Consider the following 23,501-nt stretch of genomic DNA (forward strand, 5'->3'; position numbering starts at 1 on the left):
TTACGTCCGACGGAACCCAAAATCGAAAACTAGAGTTACGTCAGACGGAACTTTAAGCCAGTTTCTAAAGTTACGTCCGACGGAACTCAGAATTGAAAACTAGTGTTACGTCTGACGTAACTTTAAGCCAGTTTCTAGAGTTACGTCCGACGTAACCCAAAATTGAAAACTAGGGTTACGTCCGACAGAACTTTAAGCTGGTTTCTAGAGTTACGTCCGACGGAACTTTAAGCTGGTTTCTAGAGTTACGTCTGACGGAACCCCAAATTGAAAACTAAAGTTACGTCCGACGGAACTTTAGGCCAATGTTTTGAGTTACGTCCGGCATAACGTAAAGCGCAAAAAATTTACAGCTCTTGAAGACTCTTGAACCAATTTACATGGTTCAAGAGTAATTAATAGGGTTGGGTGTCAGTTAATATTTCAACCCGATTAATTGGCATCGATTAATTCGATTATGCATGGATTATTCAGTTGTGTGGTTTTTTTAGAAAAAAATGACCAAAAATAATTATGTAGTAGTACATATCAGATCAATATGCTCATACACTTGTTCAGACACATTCCGGATGAGGTAAGTACGTCATCATCACTGCGCATGATGCGGACGCGACGCTTATCAGCTCGTTCGTCACTCACATTTTTTCTAGAAACAGATTGATGATTGATTGTGGGGGTTTAACGCGCCGACGCAACTCAGGCGATGAGGCGCGCCGTAGTGGAGGGCTCCGGATTAATTTTGACCACCTGGGGATCTTTAGCGTGCGCCGAAATCTCGTACACACGGGCGTTTTTGCTTTTCGCCTCCATCAGAAAAGCGGCCGCCGCGGCCGGGAATCGAACCCGCGACCTCGTGCTCAGCAGCACAACGCCTTAGCCATTGAGCCACCGCGGCGGGTTTTTTCTAGAAACAGGAACATCAGCGCCCGCCATGAGTGCCGATGGCGCCAATTATTCGCGCTTTTCTTACTACAGAAATAGTTTATACAACGGCAAAACGGTATGTATAATTGCCCACTGGTCGTTTTTTGTACCGTGTATATTTGTAGTTTTTATTTGAAATTTTGCCCTGTGGCATGAAGATACACGAGTTGAGATAAGAGTTGTCGATGAAATATTATTGAGTAGCTATTTTCCCGTCTGTTTTCGGTTTTAATCACTGCCATCTTTTCGCATACTGGCATCGTTTTCTGTCTTGACGTAAGGCGGGTTATTTGAACACGAATATGATACTCGACATGCTTGCGCATAATTTCAACATGACATTTTTCTTTCTGTTGCTCAGAAGCTTGAACTGGTTAAAACAATTAATCGTGACTAAAGCATTAATCGATTAATCGGAAGTTTAATCGATCGATTACCTACCACTAATAATAAATAATTGATTAGTGATAATAAAGCGAATGCCCTGGTACCCCTTTATTTCTTCACAGAATAAAAAATGTTGATACTTTAGTTAACTGATCTGGCTGGTTAATGAAAAACGTATTTTATAAAAGCCGCTACTATTATGAGCAGAATGGGTGGTTTTTACGCCCATTTGTGATATGGAGGTCACTTTATATAAAGATCAAAATGATATTGAAGTGACAAGCTGAAATTTTCTCTTGAAGGAAATGGTTCACACATATTCGTCCAGGCATTAAAAACACCCAAGCTTAATTTTTGCATTTGCATTTTACGGAGATTACATAGGTGGGCATGCAGTAGATGGGAAACCACTCAGTAAACTTTATAAATGTGCGGAGATAATTGTTCTGATCTTTCGGTTTGTTATTTACTTGTCGACGAATTTGAAGCACATTTTTCAAGGAAGCTGCTACAAGGCTGTCTGCCGCGGCTGGTGCTAGCACGCGGGGGGCTGAAGAAGTCTGAAGCGCAGACACCCTTCTCTGATTAGCGGGCGCCGACTGTCGGGTGCGGCGTCCTCTGCTCTTTTGTGATGGTTCCGTGTCGCTTACGGTCCTTCGGCCGATATGCTCAGGCGCTGTTAAGACACGGCCATGGAAAGACTTGCTTAGTATTGCACATGGTGAGCAGCTGCAGGCAATGTTTCTTGGTGCAGTGGCATGCATGGCGGGAGCCCTGCTGGAGAACACCCACGCCCCCAATCAAAATTTCCTGAGGAGGGAAAGGGGGGATGAGGGGGGCCCTGGCCCCCCTGACTACTGGCCTGGGTGGCATTCTGCATTAAAGAAAAAAAAGTGTCGCCCCTAGTAAAGATTGTGATGTTCGTTTCCCCGAAGTCCGGCGCCAATTAGGAACCCAATCGCCCGGGCTCCAGTTGATTTGGCAGGAGGCTCGCGGGGCGATGGGGTTGAAGTTCTCTGATAGATGGCGGTCGAATTGACGAACTCGAGGCGTTTGGATTTGATGAAGGGAAACGAAGACGTTCTATACAACTATTTACATTAGAATGAATAAGGAAAAACTTCGAAGTTCAAGTTAGGCAGTAGCTCCAAGTGCGTACAAGTCACTCGAGCTTTCCATCTCCGTCTAACTATCCTGTGCTCGGAGCGTACACAGACCGTTGTGAGGAAAAGACCCAAGTTTCGTTTTTTTTCCCTTGTGTGTTTGTTTTTTAATTGTTACACTATGCAACACAGAAGAGAAGACGACGGGCTGTGGGCAGGTGGCGCGACAGCTGGGCAAAAATCGAGGGAAGAGGAGAACGAAGCCAGAAGGGCTACGAGTGGGACGCGCGAAGAGGCTCGTGCCACGGAACCACGGGCTGGGGGACGTTCCAGAGGAAGAGCTCCTGCCGTCGTTCCTGCTGCGGGCCTTCACCCAGGGCGTGCCTACCTCATCCGGTCCTGGTGGCTTGTTCCAGGACCAAGGGGCGACCTGTCGAGCGGCTCCTGCCAGGGCGCAGTTGCCGAGTGCGGGCCTTGGCCGACGCTACCGAAGCGCTCATCTCAGGGGTCGTTCGTGGGACGTGGTCCTTGCGAGCTCAGCTTGGATCAGACATCGGTGCGCTGTCCCGTGGCAAGCGCCGCACACGGTAGAGCAGCTGTGTGCCGGCGACGATCCAGTTGCAGCAGTCGTGCCACCCCTGCCCTCGCTCTCTTCGACGGCCACATCAACTGACGACGAGAAGGCGTCGGGACCTGTCTGTGAGACGAAGGCTTTGATTATCCCGAATCCTACTCGCGAGGGACGTTGGTGTGGGGCGGAACAGACAGTAGCTCGAGAAGTGCCGAACCGTATTTTGGGTTCAATTGTCATGTGAGACTGACGCGAAATGACGATGTACTTTGTTCTCCCGCTCCCGTAACTCAGGGCTTGTGGAACAGATAAACATCTAATTTTCTTTTTCCCTCTTCACAACGTCTCTGTCGCCTCCTTTCTCGTCCGACAGCACACGAAAGCGTGACGAACGTCCATTCACCATCACAATTTCTGGCGTCCGCGACAGGACGAATCTCTCTCGCTACATCTGAGAGTCTCACGCTGTTCTTGTGTAAGGACGAGAATGGAAGAGAAGAGAACGTTAGTGGAGCTAGGAAAGGAGATGGGTCTGAGTGGAGAGGCGTTGCGGGCATGGGTGACCGATGAACAAAAAGATATGAGGGCGCAACGAGCAAAAGAAAGAGAAGAGGCACGCATAGCAGCACAGGCTGAGCATGAGCGAGAAATGGCTCGCATGGAGGCTGAGAGACTCCTCCTTGAGGAGCGACGCCGACTTTCGGAGACGCAGCGTCCGAGCGCTAGTTCGGTGGATGAGAGTGTAGGTTACGGTCAGAGTTTTAAAAGCCCGCACAAGATGATTCCTCCCTATAACGAGGGTATGGATGAACTGGACGCATACATCCAGAGATTTGAAAGGGTTGCCACGAGCCAAGGGTGGCCAACCGACAAGTGGGCTTTGTCCTTGAGCTTATGCCTGACGGGAAAAGCCCTGACCGTGATCGGGCGGATGTCTGCTGAAGACAGCACGGACTACACAAAGCTCAAGCAAACGCTGCTCCAACGGTTCCGATACACGGAAGAGGGATACCGCTTGAAGTTTAGGGATGCGCGGCCCGAGAATGCCGAGACGGGTCGACAGTTCGCGGGACGTATCTCTGGGTACTTCGACCATTGGCAAGAGCTGGCGAAGATTCCGAAGACTTACGACGCCCTACGAGACAAGATGATCTCCGAGCAATTTCTCAGGCGGTGCGACGAGAGGTTGGCGATCTTCCTGAAGGAGCAGGGACGTAATAACTTGGACATGTTGGCGACAACGGCAGATCAGTACTTGGAAGCCCAAGGAATCGTGAATCTCGCTCGAGGAAAGGAAGAAAAGGGGAGACCGATGGTTGCTGCCAAAGCTGGCACCGCGAACGAAAGCAAAGGAAAGCCGCTTTGCTTTCTATGCAACAAGCCGGGTCACCGAGCTTCGGATTGTTGGTCAAAATCACGAGCACAGAAGTCACCACCGTGCTGGAAGTGTAAGAGGACAAGACACCGACCAGAGAATTGCCCTGAAAATTCTGGAAAACGTGGCGAAGCATCGTGCTCCGTCTTAGGACCCAGAAAGCGCAGCATGACGAAACGATGGAACCTGGTGATGACAAGCAACAGGTCAATCATAGTCATGACATGTGCGATAGTACCCAAAACAGTACAACTTGCGATGGAGGTTCGAAGCCGTTACCGACAGTAGAGGGCTATCTGGAGGGAACACCTGTTACTGTATTACGGGATACCGGATGTAATACCGTAGTAGTGAAACGGTCACTCGTACCAGACTGCAAACTGACTGGTAGCACCCGTACCATCCGCTTACTAGACCGGTCTGCAAAGAGCCTACCAGAGGCTAGGGTGTACGTCGATTCGCCGCTCTTTAAGGGAGAGGTGTTTGCTGTTTGCATGGAGAACCCGTTGTACGAAGTAGTGCTGGGAAACATTTCGGGAGTACGGTCGGACCCACAGCATATCGCAAAGCCGGAACATCAACCGAGTCTTTCTCAGACTCACCATGAGCATGTTGGCCGTAAAGAGGAACCTGAAGACACAACCGCTTTGAATAGAGAACGGCAAGGGAACGCGTCAGCAGCTGCAGGTAAAGAAGGGAAAAAGCCAAGAGAACTGCTTGTGCCACAGATCAACCCCTTAGAAATCATCCCGGAAGAATTACGGAAATTGCAGCGCGCAGACCCCACGCTGGAAATTTGTTTCACGGCTGTGGGAAGGAAAATCACGTCCAAAAATTCGGCTGTCACCGAGTTTGTGCTGATACGTGACGTTCTTTTCCGACGCCACCACACGGCAGAACGGCGAGACTTGGAGCAACTTGTAGTCCCCAAGAATCTCCGGAACAGCGTGATGAAGATGGCTCATGAAGGTCTTCTGGCTGGTCACCAGGGGCAACGAAGGACTGCAGACCGGGTCCTTGAAGAATTTTATTGGCCGGGTGTACAGGCCGATGTTGTACGTTTTGTAAAGTCGTGCGACATCTGCCAAAGGACGGTACCAAAACACCTCGTCGGTAGAGTTCCTTTGGGAAGTATGCCCATCATCGACACGCCACTTCAGCGGGTCGCAATTGACATTATCGGCCCTCTGTCCCCAACTTCATCTAAGGGAAACCGATACATATTAACGATGGCAGACTTCACTACGCGTTACCCGGATGCGGTAGCACTACCAAGTATTGAGACCGAGCGGGTAGCGGAAGCGCTTGTAGAAATGTTTTCCCGTGTCGGAGTTCCGCGAGAAATAGTGAGCGACCGTCGGAAGTCGTTCACCTCGAACCTTATGCAGGAACTCGGGCGACTGCTCTCGTTTCGGCAACTACCCACAACTCCCTATCACCCAATGGCCAACGGACTGGTGGAAAGGTTTAATGGAACTCTAAAACAAATGGTCCGCCGTATGTGTCAGGAAAAGCCGAAACAATGGGATAGATACCTAGCTCCATTGCTCTTCGCATACCGTGAAGTTCCACAAAGGAGCCTGGGATTCTCCCCATTCGATCTCCTCGATGGTCACTTCGTACGGGGCCCGATGTCAATTCTTAAGGAACTGTGGACAGGGGCCAACATTGATTGCGATACGAAGACAACATACGGATATGTTGTAAAGCTTAAGGAGCGACTGCAGAACACCTGCAAGGTGGCGCATGAAGAACTCCAGAAGGCTAAAATGACACAAAAGAAGTATTACGACAGAAGAACAAAAGTTCGACAACTAGCACCAGGGGACAAGGTACTGCTGCTTCTACCTGCAGATAAGAACAAGCTGATATTAACATGGAAGGGACCCTTCACGATCGTCGCCAAACACAGTGAATATGACTACCTGATAGACCTTGGAGCCCGGAGGAGCCTATTTCACATTAACCTTCTAAAGAAGTACGAGGAAAGAGAGTCCGAGACTGCAGTACCGCAACACGCCGCCGTTACTGTTCAGACGGACACTACTGATGTCCAGGACATACCCTTTGCTGCTCTACATCAACTAGAAACATATCGAAATGTAGAAGTAGCAACGACCTTGAGCGATCAGCAGAAAAACCAGATTAATAAACTGCTGGAAGAGTTTTCCGACGTGTTTTCGGATGTACTGGGAAAAACAAACGTTGTCGAGTGCAAGTTGCGCCTAACCACTGAAACGCCGGTAAAGGTACGTCCGTACCCCATACCATTTGCTATCCAAGAAGCTGTAGAGCAGGAAGTTCAGGACATGTTAGCGCAAGGAATAATTGAACCTTCGGATTCACCTTATCAAGCACCAATCGTCGTGGTGAAGAAGAAAGACGGGAGCATTCGGCTCTGTATTGACTTCAGGCAGCTAAACCGAGTCGTAGTGACGGACAACGAACCGATACCTCGAGTGGACATGATGTTTGCTAAACTGGGCCAAAGTCGCTACTTCTCGAAGTTTGACTTCACGAAAGGGTATTGGCAGGTGCCCATGCAAGACTCATCGAAACCCTTAACCGCGTTTCAAGCTTCTTCTGGTCTCTATCAGTTCAGATTCATGCCGTTCGGCATCAAGACTGCACCTGCGGTCTTTACCCGACTGATGAGACGAGTTGTAGAAGGAATACCAAACATCTATCACTATTTTGACGATGTGCTAATAGCTACCAAAACCTGGGAAGAGCACATTACCACGCTCACCCTGTTTCTGGAACGTGTTAGGGCTGCTCATTTGACGATAAAGCCTTCCAAAAGTGACGTGGCTTTCGCTGAAGTAAAGTTTTTGGGGCACATTGTGGGGAACAATCTTCTGAGGCCCCAGCTTGAGACGTTAGAGAAAATCCAGGCTGCAAAAAGACCACAGACGAAGAAAGAAGTTCGCTCTTTTCTTGGCTTAACTGGATATTACAGGGACTTCGTACCCAATTACTCCACTGTGGTCGCCCCTCTGATGAACTCACCAGGAAACGATGTCCTAACAAGGTCACCTGGGAAGAATGTCACGAACAAGCGTTGGTAGCACTACAACGGCTCCTATCATCAAGCCCAGTATTACGGTCACCGCACCTTCAGGAGCCTTTCATCCTACGCACGGATGCATCGTCGTCTAGTGTTGGAGCTGTTTTAATGCAGCGCCACGAAGGAGTCTTACATCCAGTAGCCTACGCAAGTCGAAAGCTCCTCGAGCGAGAAGCTGGCTACTCCACGATCGAAAGAGAAGTGCTAGCACTTGTGTGGGCCATTCAAAAGTTTCATGTTTATCTGTTTGGAAAGAGATTCGTGCTGCAAACTGACCATCAGCCTCTCGCTTACATAAACTCTGCGAAACAAAAATAGCCGGGCGCTCCGCTGGAGTCTGTTACTCACGGAGTATGACTTCGTGGTGGAATACATGAAGGGCTCCGACAACGTAGGGGCCGACTACCTCAGCCGCATTTGACTTCCACCTACCCTCTCATCGCTTCGTTCCACCGTTTCAAAACGAACTCGTGTGCACAATTTTGGTTTCCTGGATGGGTCACATTTTCCCTGAACTGAACGGACATCTGTGAGCAATGTTTTTTTTATCTACTTCTGGACGTGTGTGTGCATTCGTACTCCGTGCGCTTGTGGACAAGTTGTTTTTTCCAAACAACTTTCTTGAGCAGAGGGATATTGTGAGGAAAAGACCCAAGTTTCGTTTTTTTTCCCTTGTGTGTTTGTTTTTTAATTGTTACACTGTGCAACACAGAAGAGAAGACGACGGGCTGTGGGCAGGTGGCGCGACAGCTGGGCAAAAATCGAGGGAAGAGGAGAACGAAGCCAGAAGGGCTACGAGTGGGACGCGCAAAGAGGCTCGTGCCACGGAACCACGGGCTGGGGGACGTTCCAGAGGAAGAGCTCCTGCCGTCGTTCCTGCTGCGGGCCTTCACCCAGGGCGTGCCTACCTCATCCGGTCCTGGTGGCTTGTTCCAGGACCAAGGGGCGACCTGTCGAGCGGCTCCTGCCAGGGCGCAGTTGCCGAGTGCGGGCCTTGGCCGACGCTACCGAAGCGCTCATCTCAGGGGTCGTTCGTGGGACGTGGTCCTTGCGAGCTCAGCTTGGATCAGACATCGGTGCGCTGTCCCGTGGCAAGCGCCGCACACGGTAGAGCAGCTGTGTGCCGGCGACGATCCAGTTGCAGCAGTCGTGCCACCCCTGCCCTCGCTCTCTTCGACGGCCACATCAACTGACGACGAGAAGGCGTCGGGACCTGTCTGTGAGACGAAGGCTTTGATTATCCCGAATCCTACTCGCGAGGGACGTTGGTGTGGGGCGGAACAGACAGTAGCTCGAGAAGTGCCGAACCGTATTTTGGGTTCAATTGTCATGTGAGACTGACGCGAAATGACGATGTACTTTGTTCTCCCGCTCCCGTAACTCAGGGCTTGTGGAACAGATAAACATCTAATTTTCTTTTTCCCTCTTCACAACGTCTCTGTCGCCTCCTTTCTCGTCCGACAGCACACGAAAGCGTGACGAACGTCCATTCACCATCACAACCGTTCAAGCGACGACGACGGCCGGGGCTCTGTTCCCGCCGCAGGACACGCGCGGACGTAACTTTAGTTTTCAATTTGGGGTTCCGTCAGACGTAACTCTAGAAACCAGCTTAAAGTTCCGTTGGACGTAACCCTAGTTTTCAATTCTGAGTTCCGTCGGACGTAACTTTAGAAACTGGCTTAAAGTTACGTTGGACGTAACCCTAGTTTTCAATTCTGAGTTCCGTCGGACGTAACTTTAGAAACTGGCTTAAAGTTCCGTCGGACGTAACTCTAGTTTTCGATTTTGGGTTCCGTCGGACGTAACTCTAGACACTGCGAAAAAAATTACGCTCACCTCCCCTCGCGGGAACCCTGGGGTGATGCAACGCATCTCATGGGGGGTTCCATTGGCGTTTTCCATCGTATTGATTACGCTTATAGCAGGGATTCTCACGCGAAGGGGAGGTGGGCGTAATTTTCCATTTTCACCATGCAATGCACATGCAGTACACGTATGCTCAGGTACGGTCTTTATTGCAGACGAGAATGAGTGCCTTGTGATCCGTAAAGTGCACAGTTAGGGGCTCGACGCAATCGTCGAGTACTGCGAGAGAGTGCAAGCGTAACGCGGACGACCGTCGACTGAGACCGTCGGAGCGCGGCATGTCCCTTTATATTCACAGCGCCCGAAGGAGAGGAGAGCGCGGAGAGAGAGAGTACTGCACATGCGCAGCGCTGCCCGCCGGCGCCTAGCAACGGAGTGAGAGCGCGCTGCGCCAACCCGCCGCTGTTTGGGAGAGAGTGTGCGCTATCGGAGAGAGGAGAGGCGCAGCTGTGCGGACAACGCCGGACAGACGCAGGGATGACAGAGGGGCGAGCATGAGATGCGTTGCATCTAAAAGTTGGCTTTCCTGAAGTGCATTTTCTACGCGACATACGCCATCAGTGAGACATAGAAAGTAAAGCTTCGCTTTAAAAACCTATCGGCCAGTGCAGACTGAAATGCCCCATTAAAGTTTCCATTGGCTGTTTGCTGACTGAAATCTCATCAAAATTGGTGTGACTTCTGAAGACAAACCCCTTATGAAATATCTCATGGCTGCATGTTGCCCCCGAACTTTCATCAAAATTTTCACAGGCTGCCATCCTCACCTTCAAAAAATCCAATCGGTGCAAAAATCCCAAAAACCATAGCCCCGGAAACCCTAGCAAAGATTCTCAGGCTGCCAACTTGTCCACAAATTTTTATTGGCCGCATGTAGCCCAATCACCCTCTACATAATTCCCATTGGCTAAATGTACAGATACCCCTTATCAAAATTCCCGTTGCCTGAATGTAGACCAAATCACCGTATGAAAATTCCCAGTAGTCGCATGGAGCCCCCAAACAGGCACCTCACTGGCATGCAGACTGAAGCCCCTCAACAAAATTCCTACTGGCTGTAAACAGCCCGAAAATCCTAGTCAAGGTTCCCAGTACCAAAGATTTGCACAAAGTTTATGGCTGCATGGAGCCGAAACACGAAATCAAAATTCCTGCTGACAAAATAATGCCGCGAGCCATGCATTGCGTGTTTGCTTATGCTTTGTTTTTACTGCCCGGCCGCGCCCGGCTGTGTTATCTGTGTCCCAAGCGAAGCGCATGTTCCATTCTTTATTTTTATGCCGCACGGGTTATCTCATTCTGATATGGAGAGCGTTTCGCCTTAACGTCACTAGCCCAGAATGATCTTCTTTGATCTACAATGTTCTGGATGTAAATCGACAATTCGAGAAATACTCGCGCCGAAAGATAAAAGCCTGTAGAGCAGACGCCGCGGCATTCGACTGGCCGACGCTCGCTTGCAAACGTCACTTTGCTGACTGCTGCTTCGCCGCCTGTGTATTCTTTGAGTTGTTAGGGGAGCACAAGTTCGCTACAATAAACTTGTTTTCCTTGATGACAACTGTGTCGTTTTTGGCTTCGGGACATCTGGTTGAGGTGCTGGGTACATGCACCCAAAACCCTCAGCAAGTTGCCAAGCAAACCCCACTTGTACCAGCTGCTGACAGCAAGGCCTCCCACCAGAGAAGGTGAAAAAGAAGACGTCGCGACCAGCATCATGGTCAACCAAGCCAATTCTCCTGTCGTTCAGCAGCAACCTCGGGAGCCCCCATCATTTCGAGGATCCATTGGTGAAGACCCGGAAGAGTGGCTGGAGAAGCTGGAGCGCATCCGAAGTTTCAACGGATGGGATGATGAAGAAACCCTGAGGCAAGTGTTTTTCTACCTTGGAGACTCGGCTCAAGTCTGGTTTAAAAATCACGAGAGCTCGCTAACATCATAGAGCATGTTCAAAACAGAATTTTTGAAAACGTTCACGACTGTCGGTGGAAAGAACGAGCGGAGCTGTTGTTGCAGACGCGAATCCAACACCCCAACAAAGGAGTTGTGTTCGTTGAGGAGATGAGGATGCTGTACCGCCGATCTGACCCCGCAATGGCAGAAGAGAAGGTGCGCTTTCTGACGCGGGGAGTTAAACAAGTGCTTTTGGCTGGACTCATTCACAGCCCCCCCAAAACCGTCGCAGAGTTTGTGACCGAGGCTTCGATGATCAAGAGGATCCTGGACAGGCGTTCGAGGCAGTACGATCGACCACTCAACACGTTTTTGGCAAACCCCATCAACGCCCCTGGATTCGCGACGGAAGACTTACGGGAAACAAACCGCGCTGTCGTTCGCGAAGAACTGAGGAAACTTTTCCCAACCACGCCGCAACCCCAAGTCGCCTCCCTCACCGACGTGATAAGAGAAGTCCAACACGCACTGGGGACTTTTACGCTGTCGGAAGCACCCCGCGAACCACAAGCTATGACCTACTCCGCGGCTGTTCGTCGACCCCACCCTGCTCCAACCTATCGTCAAGAAGCCTCGCCGTACTGCCGTCCACTGTTGCCTACACGACCCCCTACAGCCCAAAACAAGACGCCGAAGAAGACGGACGTCCGTATGGCGAACCCCCGATAATCGACCACTTTGCTACCACTGCGGAGAGGCCGACCACATCTATCGTTGCTGCCCATACAAGAGAGTCGGACTGCATGGTTTCTCCGTTGGCGCACCTCGCCCTCTCCCTGGCCAACGAGCACATGAGATCGACGAGTATCTATCTCAAACCAGCCATGGACCAGCCCATTTCAACCTTTTCACCGTCGCCCTACCCATACCAGTCGCCGAATCGCTGTAGCAATGCTGACTTCGCACGTGGAAGGTCCCCCAGCCCACGCAGGGGAAGCTAAAAGCAGCAACTTCGGGAGGTAAAGGTGCACAACGGCGGAAAAATAAAAACCCTCCAAATGACACAGCGACCCCCAAACGAACGAACTTACGGAACGTCTGAACAAAACGATCGCAGATATGCTGTCTATGCATGTCAATGTTGAACATAAAACTTGGGACAAAGTCCTCCCGTATGTCACGTTTGCACACAACACAGCGATCCAGAAAACTACGCAGATGACACCGTTCGAGCTTGTCTACGGAAGACAGCCGACTACGATGCTTGAAGCCATGTTTCTGCACGTAGAAGACGACAAACTCAAATCCAACGTCCAAGGATACCTTCAGCGTGCGGAGGAGGCTCGCCAGCTCGCTCGCTCGCTCGAACGGACCAGCAGCTGGTGGATGCGAGACGCTACAACCTCCGACGCCGAGATGCCGAGTACCGCCCAGGGGATTGTGTGTGGGTTTGGACTCCCATCCGTTGACACGAACTCAGTGAGAAGCTTCTGCGGCGGTATTTCGGACCCTACCAGATTCTATGACGTGTTGGCCAACTTACCAACGAAGTGATCCCATGTCAAATTTTCCCATGGCTGCGCAACTTACCCACAAATTTCCATTGATGGATGTAGCCTGAAACTCCTTATCAATGTCCCCAAGCTGCACGTAGATCAATACACCTTATCAAAAATTCCCATTGGTTGTATGTAGCCCTAAACTTTTGATCAAATTTTCATTAGCTGCATGTACCACCAACACATCAGCAAAATCTCCATTGGGTGTATGTACATTGAAACCTATTAAAATTCTCATGTGCTTTACACAGGCCCAAAACCCTTGGCTTTTCACCAACGGTTCCCAATGGCTGCCCAACCTCTCCACGCAATTTCCAATGGCTGCCTAACCTCTCCAGAAATTTTTATTTGCTGCACATAACCCGAAACCCCTCATCAAAATTCCCACTGGTTGCATGTAGACCAATACACCTTATCGAAATTCCTCTCAACTGTATGTAGGCTGAACTGTGTCGAAATTTTTATTGGCTGTATGTAGACCCGACAGACATCAAAATTCACATTGGCTACCTGCACAAGGGAACCTCTCATTAAAATTCCCATGTGGTGCATGCAGGACAAAACCTCATCAAAATTTTTATTATGTATTTCTATTAGCTGCAGATAGCCCAAAAACTGTACTAAAACTCCGAATGGTTGCCGACCCTGCCAACAAGTTCTGGTTCGTTGCATGTGGCCTGAAACCCGTCTGAAATTACTATTGGATACACGCACTGGGAAACGTTAAACTATTGATGTGCTGCATGCGGCCAAAATCCCTTATCAAAGTTCCTATTTGCAGCTCATAGCCAAAAAACATTGAAATTGCCAAAGGCTACTGAACCTGTCTGTAACTTTCATTGGTTGCATGAAGCCGACCCCCTCATCAAAATTCCTCCTGGTTGCATGTAGACCAAAACCCTTAACCAAAATTTCCGCTGGCTGCACATAATCCTACACCTCACACCAAAATTTTCATTGGCTCCATGAAGCCTGAAACAGCTCAAAATTCCTATTGGCAGCACGAACCCCCCCAAACTCATCAAAATTCCCATTGGCTGAATCCACATGGGAACCTCTATTTGAAATTGTCATGTGCTACATGAAGCTTAAACTGGCTGGTGAGAATTACTTTAGCTGTGCGTAGATAAAAGCCCACCATCAAAATCTTTCGCTGCTTGTAGCCAAAACCTCTAATATATCCTTATCTCCATTGGTGTCACATCACAATTGGTGTCACTGTCCAAGACCTTAACGTCTCATCAAAATTTATACGGCTGCATGTTTCTCAAAACCGCTCATCGAAGTTCCCACTGGCTGCAATACCCACCTGAAAAATTCTTATTGACTGCATGTAGGTCGAAAACCCATACAAAAATCCCTATTGGTTGCACATAGCACAAAACCCTAGTTAAAATTCACAATGGCTGCCATACCCATCTGAAAAAAATTCCTATTGGTTGCACGTAGGTTGAAACCCCTTATAGAAATTCCAATTGGCTGCATATGGCCCGAAAAACCCTAGGCAAAATTCCCAATGGCTGCCAAACTTCTCCCCCAATTTTTCTTGCCTGCATGTAGCCCTAAGCCCTTATCAAAATTCTATCTTGCTCCATGTAGACCACTACACCTTATCGATATTCCCGTTGGTTGCATGTACGTGGAACCCTCTCAGAAATTCCCATGTGGTGCCCCGCAGGCAAGAACTTATGAAAATTCCAATTGAGCGCAAATAGCCCAAAACCTGTATACGAAATTCCCAATGGCTGTTGAAACCTATCCACAAATTTTCATCAGCAGCAATGTGGCCCGAAACCCCTTATCAAAATTCCCGCTGGTTCACATGGTCTACACGTAGGCTGAAATGCAATACCGGAATTCCTATCGCCTGCATGTAACCACCAAACATGTCATCACAATTTTCATTGCTTACAAGAACATGGTAACCTCTCAATGAAATATCTATGAGCTCATGCAACCCAAAGCCTCCGGTGAGGATTTTTATTTGCTGTTAGATCGAAACCTACCAAAACCTCTTTGGCTGCTTGCAGCCTGAAACCTCACATTAAATTACCGTAATTACCCGATTCTAACGCGCCCCTGATTCTAACGTGCACCCGATTTTCCTGGCAAAAAAACCGAAAAACTTGCACCTCCGATTGTAACGCGCATGGAACTTTGTGAGCAAGATAAACGAATTCGAGAGAAACGGGCGATTTATTTCCCAAAGTAATCTCACTCATCTCAGTCCTCGTCGCTCTCCGCTGACCACAACATCTCGTCCTCGGTGCCGTCAAGCGCGTTCGCGATGCCACACTTCTGAACGAACATTCAACCATGGTCAATGGGATCGTGGCCCACGCCTCGCACGCCCATCCCGCGAGCTTCTCCAGAGGCGAACGCTTCAGCCGACCGCTCGTTTTGAACGCGTGAGAGCCGCTGCTGCCATTGCTGTTATCAAGCGCGCAAGTGGAACGATTTGACGATTTGTGTGAATGCCGGTAGAAAAGCCCATAGGCGCCTATGCTTTCTGCATCCGAAGAATTGTTGCTAAAAGCTTTGGCGCCATCTTGAGATGGCGATGGGTGGGACGAAATTTCCACTGTTTCGGCAGTTTAGGTTTCGTATCCGATTCTAACGCGCATTAGATTTTTCGACCTATTTTTCCGGAAAAAAAGTGCGCGTTAGAATCGGGTAAGTACGGTACCCATAAACTGGTAAACCTGTGGGCCAAACTCCTCTTGGCTGAATGCAGCCCAAACTCCCCCTAAGAATGTCCATTGGCAGCATGTAGGCCAAAACTCCTATCAAAACCCATTGGTTGCATGTAGACTGAAATGTCCCATCAAAATTCCTATTGGGCCGACTGAGCTTTTTTCAAGTTGCTTAGTGGAACCCGAAGTTTCTGCTCCATTTGCAAGATACACAGCCAATACAAAGGGTTTGATGTCCTCAGAGTATTAAGAACCATTTCTGTAGTGCCAGGATCCCAGTGGAGCACACAGTAGAGTGAAGAAGAACTCCCACCTCTGATCACCCCTTCACTCTTTTTATGTCCCTTTTGATAGGCACTGCCCTCCTGTGAGGACTGAGGAAACACGAGACAGCACATGCCTCTACGGACAGACAGGAGCAACACCAACGACAGTGATGTCAGTAAACAGGCAGCTTATTTTCAGACAAAACGGGACATGGATGATACAAACAGCAAAAGGAGTAGCGTCAGTTCGTTGGCATTGCACACACACACACAAAAAGAGAAGTCTAGCCTCTGCAGGGCACAGACGGCGCAGTCATCGCTCTGGCTTGCATGGGCTGCAGAGTATTATCGCCAGGAGCACCATCACCAGTCCATCCTCAAGCAGCCACAGTCTTTTGGAGAGGCAGTTTTAACGTTTTGATTGAAAGAGTAGCAGCAACGGTGGCAGCAGCTGCAACGGTGTATCTGCTGCATTCAAGCACTGGTTTCAAGCAGACGAGGCCGCGGCGGCTTAGACGCTTTCCCCACGAGTCCACGCACACGTGACGGCAAGCCGTTCAGATCTGGGACCAGACGCAGACCCGCTTGTCCCGGTCTGAGCTGGCAATGTATTCTCCGTTCGGGCTCCATGAGCAAGCGATGATGGCCGAGCTGGAAGAAAACAGTGCTTTGCATTAGGAGGGAGGCCCAGACTGTTCAAAGTGATGAAAAATGCAATTGAACGAAGAGGAGGATGGGAGATATAATGTGGCGTCGTGAAAAGGTCGTGGGGCTGACAAAAAAATAAGGTTTGTTCAGTCTCATTGAAGGATGTGCATGATGTGTGTGAAGTAAAATGTTGTAATCGTAAAAAGAAACAGACAAATACACTTTGCTGCTTGTTCACGGGCAGAGCAAAATTCAGGGGACAAACAAAAATCAAGTCGAGTCCTATTTCGAGAGGTATTTGTCAGGCAAATGAAGTACCAGGAGTGCTTTGGCTGTGACTGACACACACTGAATGCGGTTTTATGTTGAATGCGTTTCACTGTACGGAGAACATACTAACATACTATGATCACGCAACCATTGAGAAAACTTCCACATTTTATTCCTGGTTCACTAACAGCACTATGCCTGAAAGACAAACAATCCTCGCAAAAAACTTCCAACCACATCACTAGAATGCATTGGCATCTCCGAATCAGTTTTGTCTCGATTTGGGGGTTGGCTGCAGCCTGACAGCGAGTGAGCTCACTGAACTCATTGTGAGCTCATTATTGAGCGAGTAGCTACACTGTTACACTGATCCCTTTACACATTCACAATGTTACGTATGCACAATTTTGTGAGTTTAAGTTCCTTAGTTGCCAAATTTCCTTTTGCGAAAATTCCCTCCAAGTGGAAGACACAGGGTAGTGGAATGCATACAACGTAAAAGAACTTATGTTTAGCAACCTGGAAAGAATGTCCCTGTCAAAAAAGAAGTGACTGCAGAAGGGGAATAAAAGACCTGCGAGGGTGAAAGAAGAAGCGGCAGCGTGCCCACCTCATCTCCTTGAGCTTCTTCTCCAGCTTTCCCGTCTGGGTGTTCCAGATGAAGAGGGTGCCGTCCTGGGAGCCCACGGCAACGTAGCTCGAGTCGGGGCTGAACTTGGCCCGTGTCCAATCGAAGGCCACCTTGAAGTTGTCGTCCCTGCAGGGCATGCCGCATGCATACACTCACTCCGCTCCCCCTGACGTGCATGTTTGGCTATGCCAACCAGCGAATACTACCCTGATGATCCCACTGAAGTCTCACTAGCAATATACTGCAACAATCGATCCATGAAGCTTACAATGAGGCTGCCAGTTATGAGATGCATATACTTGGGAGGAGCTGAAGAGCACCTCCACGGTGCCACGAATGTGGGGTTTGGGGCAACCCCAGCATGAGTAGTTGATGCCACCAGTGCCAGTAGTGTCACTGGCAAGCTGCCTCCTTCGCACATGCTCAAGGGCTAGTGAAGGGGCCAAAGCTAGGCATGCATCCAGACACTCAGGACCAGGGTGCTAGCAAATCAGACGTAATGCCAAAGCCACATGGGCAGTTGCTGACTGACTTTACAGAAGTTGGATTATTCTAGGCGCATGGCTAGAGCTCCTGAGCACCCCAAACCGAAGTGCGACGTTGGTGGTGCTACCGTGGAACTTGTAGTTACGGGACAGTGCACAATGAGAAACAAAAATGGCAAAACAAAGCAAGGAACCAACTACTTTGTCTTGTTAGCAGTCGTACTGCCTTTATTTAGCCCTAAACGAAGGTCATGGGTGTCAAACCACAAAAGAGGAAAAACATCGTTTAGTTATTTTTTAAGTTGCATTTTCTTTCAGCTACTATACATTTCTAGGGACCCTCCATCAAAAACTGACATAATCAGCACAATGGCGCCACTGAGCATGGCCATTCTAATCATTAGGCAGCTCGAGCAGTCCCATTTCCCAGCCGAAATATTGAAAAACTTTACTATTTTGCTATATGATTTTGTGCTATCCGACATAATAAGAGAAACAATAAAAACACAATTATGTGTGAACTGCACATGACCATTTTACCACATACATTATCATCTTTTGGCGGTGGCTTTGGGCCGTGGCTGCCAATAGCACAAACAAGATCCTGCTACATCACAAGGACCCAGCAAGTAAGTGGCTAAAAACTCACCATCGCTGCAACAATAACGAATTTATTTTTTGAAATTTGGGATAAAAGTGGTTTCAAATAATAAGCCATGGACCAATTATAGTGCTCAGCCGGTGTGAGACAAATTTTCTACACGAAGCTTTAACTTGTTTGCGGGTGCTGCTGAGCCCAAGCGCATGGCTTCAATTGCCAGCTGCGGCTGCTGCTTTTCAGATGGAAACGAAAAGCAAGAACGCTGGTGTGTCAAGAATTCGGTACATGCTAAAGATCTGTAGGTGGGGGAAATTAATCCACAGCCCGCCCTTTACGGCACACCTCGTGGCCTCTATGTAGCTTTGACGCGTTAAGGGAGGGATGTGGCGAGTAAAATGACTTTTTATCAACAAACCTAAATGAATCAAATTAGGAGCATTTATCTTCTATACTTTTTGAGTCACTAGACTAATTAAGCATAATTAACTAATCAGACAATAACTCAACAAGATTTTTATGTCAGTGTGATCAGGAAGCTTTATTTTGTGCCGATAAGCTATTGGACTAATGTTTTATAACTTTTAGGTATAAAAAAAAAGAAAATTCACCTTTTCCTCAGAACCAGAAAAAGTTTAGTGTCAAAATGAAAGTGAAACTTCTCTCTTTCTTTCTTTCTGGATACCGAAAAGAAATAAAGCAACAATCTAATAGCTTCTCGGCACAAAATAAACCTTCCAGATCACACTTGTTAAGTTATTGCCTAATTAGTTAATTAATCTTGCCACGACTTTGCAAAGGTAATTGGTCTTGTAACTCAGAAAGTTATAGAAGATATTTTTAAGGTAATTTCAGTTTTTTTATTAGGATAGTTAACTACATAAATGCTCCTAATGTCATTACATTTGGCCCGTAAAGTACAAAAAAAGTTTAACATGCCACGTCCCCCCTTAAACCTCATAATGTAATCTTTGTCATTTTTCCTCATCAAAAAGTCTTGGCTTCCCCCAAATGCAGCAAATGCAGCAAATTTGGATGCAAGCTGATCCTGCAAAGTTCTCAATAAGACGCGAGGACTACCGGACTGGGGAGGGGGGGACGCACCCGAAGCTGACGAGGACCTGGTTCATGCGCACGTCGAGCAGCTTGACGCTGTCGTCTCGCACGCAGCAGAGCAGCTGGCAGCGGTCGGCCGAGAGGTCGAGCGAGCTGATCAGGCCCCCCAGCACGATCTCGTTGGCGCTGCTCTCCGCCCGCGAGTCCCAGAAGCGGATGCGCTTGTCAAAGTGGCCGCTGATGATGGTCGTGCCTGCCCCGTCGCTTGCCACCAGGTCGTTGCACGAGGAGCCCGCAAAGATGGTCCGGATGCCTGCACGCGCAGGCAGACAGGGTCAGTATCCGTATAAGCATCCCACAGAATACAGCGAGAAGCGTTTCAAACTCCCGTGCCAATGACTTAAAGCTTCAGCACATAACATGTGTTCAAGTAGCTGAATCTTGATTCAATCACCGGAAACTGTGTGTGTGTGTATGGGGGGGTGGAGAGGGGAATTTGAATTTCTTTGTTAAACTGAAGTAGATCGATCGCTTTAGTAGATCGATAAGACCTGCTATAAATAAAAAACTCGATTTTTTACAGTAGCTGACACGAAAGGCAAAATTCAAAGCTGCACATTAAGATTCAAAGCTGGGTTTTGCGCTGCAAGTAATGTTTTCTAGTTTTGCTGCAGGGTACCTGTGGTGTACTGGCGTAGATGGCCATCTTTTGCTACTGTCAATTTCTTCTGATTTTTAAGTAAACTTTGTGAAACTTGCCAGTCTCGGTGCTTTTTTTACCACTGATTTCAAATATGCCATTATTTTATGAGTCAGCCAATCAGTTGATGCACTGCTTAAAACTCATTTTACAGCTCATTAAACTGTTGTTTGAAATGGGCATTCAAAATGGGTGCATCAAAAAACCGATTCGCTTTTGCATTCACCAGGGTAGATAGTATTGGAAAATATAGAGATTGCAGCTTTATGACCAACCCTTTTTTGTCCATTGTTCCTCCACAAATGACTAATTATCTCTAATTATCTTAGGAACTAATTGACTGACTCAAAAAATAATGGCATATTTGAGATCAGTGGAAAAAAAGCAGCAAGGCTGACAAGTTCCACACAGTTTACTTAAAAATTAAGAGGAGCTGTTTTAAGAGCAGTTTCCCCCTTTAATTTGATAAAACAGGCTTCGCTACACCAGCCAGCATCATTCCAGCCACGAAAGGCATTTTTTAACTGAAAAAACGCAAAAGAACTGAGAAACTTTCAAATTTCGCGCCACGGTGATGCGTTATGGGCAGGAGTGATGTCATATGGGCCAGCACTAAAACACACTTTTCATTGAGTTCACTGCATGCACATTAGCATTCAAGTGATGCAATCAAACAGTACTCGAGGACCTGCTACAATTGCCCAGTCATGTTCCTTAGAGATGGGATAGTTCGGCAGCCGCTGATCACACCAACAAAATTCTGTGACGTTGCAGAAAAGTTGCCGGAAAATGGCTAGGCAGTCACTAGCGTCACTAGCTTAGACACCGAGTACCATCACTAAGGCACGCAAGTAAGCAACGGTGGCCATATTGGTGTTTATCAGTGGTGCCAGATTGCCACTTCTGCGGCCTCATTGCTAACTTCAACCGGGTCGTTTGTTAACAACACTGCCGAAGATGCAGCAAAACGGCATCTTCGGACACACTTCTGCTGCTGAAATGCTGCAAGGCGCGTTACCTCGGATGCGCGCTCGGAACGTCCTCAGTCGCGCGCAGCCACAGAGCAGGGAGGACAAGCTAAGTCTACCTCAGTTGACTGACTAAAACACATAAACAACAGAACGGTGGCACCCATGAAGCATCTTATTGTAAGCAAATGTCACATGATGGGAACAGACCAATGATCACGAAGGCGGCACGGAACAATAGGAGAAAGAAGTGCAGGTACTCTGAAACCTTATCTAGTGACACTAGGAGTCGCCACTGCTTCGCATGTTTTCTTTAATACAGTGGAACCCTCATAATACGACTTTAAGGAGCCCACGTGAAAGCGTCGTATGACCAGGGTGCCGTATTATCAGGGTTCGGGTAAATGCCGGCCTAGTGGAGAGTGTTATGTGACAGGTGTGCTATGAACTCACTTAAACTACTATAGTTAGCGCGTTTTCACGTAATTTGCAAACCCCTAACTGAACTAACTGAAATCTAAATAAAGTTTCTAAAAATAAAACGCCCATTTTGTGGCCCCCCTTCTCCCCATGGCATCTGCGCTAGCCCTCCACACTGCGCCCTACACAACCCCCTTGCAGTCCCGCGCTGTTTATAGTCTGCCAGCCCACACCTCGCGCGTAAGATAAGGCTGACCTGGCCGAGCAAACTGAGAGGGGAAAAGGCGAGAGTGTGAAACTGCCAAGGCCAAGCGAACCGAACGATTGTACGAGGTGGCGGCAGAAAAAACGGGGCAAAGCAAGAAGCGGAGCGACAACGCGGCTTTGAAAGACACTGGTAAGCACAGAACAGAGGCACAGGAGGAGAGAGTGCGGTGAAAGGAAGAAACTTGAATTGAGCGGTTGAAGAAAGTGGGTGTTCAGTCACCACCGTGGGGTTTGCGTCGTACGTGTTTTCGCGGTCCGCTGGCCACTACGACTTCTCGTGGTTGGCGCGTTTGCATTCTGCTGCCACGTGGGGCCAGTACCCGCCTGCTTGCTTGCGTCTGTTCAGCAAGTGGCCTGGCCCGCCTGTGGACCTTCGCACATCAAGCAGCGTCAAATAGGGGTTAAGACTAAGGAAAGGTCAGGACGAGGCGGCAAAGCGGTGTAAAAGATGGGAAAAATGCCGGTTTATCCCTGCTAGCATTCATTGTATGAAGCGGCCCACGTGCACCCGAGCGTTTTGCAAACAGGGTTTTTAATGCATCGTTTCTATTGGGAGTTTTCCGGAATTGTGGTGATCTGTTGTAAGAAGTGGGTCACTGTAAGAAGAGGGACATAGCATCGGGGTTCCACTCTATCTCCATTATTTTTGCGAAGTTTGCGACAAAACTCGTATCATTGTTATCAGGACGAAGGAATCTTTCTAATGAACCAAGCTTATATTTTTGTCCTCATGGCCCCTGAAAGGTTGCAGCTGCCGACGATACGGATGTGTCGCCGGTGACTGTTGCATTGTAAGGCGAAACCAATGTGCTGCTCTGTGGGTAAGTAACACTGCGAGTGTCGGGACTCACATAAAACCAAAAATTATAAGGGTAATGGTCGGCTTATACATTTGTGTGGGTTTGTATTGTCCTTGTTTGCCTTAACGTTAGGTAGCCCCAACATTTAGCTTTTAGCTTAACGACATGCCAAGCAACACCAAACTCATTATACACCAAGCCGTTGATACTAACTAACATGGTTAGACATCTTCGCTTAATGCTACGTCTAACGTAAAAAAAAATCCCAGGAAAGCACGGGCCAAGTCCCTCTCTGGGTATGTGCCACATATTGCAGCCAACTAGATTTCTAGGAGTTGTTTTGCTTCAGACACCGACACTGGATGCCAGCTTTTTTTTCTTTCATGAGCCATGTAATGCTTTCGCATTGAAAACCAGAATGCTACCATACAAGACTTGCAGGGAGGAGGAACAGCAGCAGCATGCGCAAGTGCAGCGAAGAGGGAGTGGACTCACAGGCCCTGCTTCGGAGGTCCCAGATCTTGAGGGTGCGGTCGTGGCTGCCGGAGGCCACCCGGCCCGTGTCGCCTAGGAACTTGGCCGCCAGCACTTTCCTGCTGTGGCCCGTCAGGGTGTGCTGGACAAGTGAAGTGGCACAGTTGGAGAACATGCGATCAACGACACAGCGGACACCGCTAGTTATTACTTTCTCTATAACTTACTCTGTAAGCGGAAAAATAAAAGCTTGATCATCTAGCAACAATATGCATTGGTTGAGATCTGTGCAGACTTCAAGCCCTATCGGTAAGAGGCTTAATTTAATCCCCTCTCCTCTGCCCAGACAGGAAAGTCGGAGCACGATAACCTTCTGCCTTCGCCTTGAACACTTCTGACTGAAGATGTTCATTAGGAGAAAGGTTTTGAATGTGCACATCAAAGGTGCAGTTTGTCTCTTTTTTCTGCCTGCCGTAC

At 48.5% G+C, this 23,501-nt stretch overlaps 1 protein-coding gene across 3 annotated transcripts in view; it reads right to left on the bottom strand.

Annotated features, from left to right (window-relative positions):
• Nucleotides 1–15,880: 15,880 nt before the first annotated feature.
• Atg16 (Autophagy-related 16) overlaps nucleotides 15,881–23,501 on the bottom strand; it is a 54,838-nt gene continuing 47,217 nt past the window's right edge. For all 3 annotated transcript variants that reach the window (XM_077698139.1, XM_077698138.1, XM_077698137.1), the window contains 4 exons: nucleotides 23,046–23,166; nucleotides 19,444–19,708; nucleotides 17,236–17,382; nucleotides 15,881–16,358 (listed from right to left, as the gene is read on the bottom strand). In XM_077698139.1, the coding sequence (XP_077554265.1) occupies nucleotides 16,265–16,358; nucleotides 17,236–17,382; nucleotides 19,444–19,708; nucleotides 23,046–23,166 (627 nt within the window). In that variant the 3' untranslated portion in view covers nucleotides 15,881–16,264. The remainder of the gene's footprint in view (nucleotides 16,359–17,235; nucleotides 17,383–19,443; nucleotides 19,709–23,045; nucleotides 23,167–23,501) is intronic.

This window comes from Haemaphysalis longicornis, unplaced genomic scaffold, assembly GCF_048455015.1.
Source record: "Haemaphysalis longicornis isolate Haplotype H1 unplaced genomic scaffold, Haemaphysalis longicornis Haplotype H1 scaffold_2, whole genome shotgun sequence".
NCBI lineage: Eukaryota > Metazoa > Arthropoda > Arachnida > Ixodida > Ixodidae > Haemaphysalis > Haemaphysalis longicornis.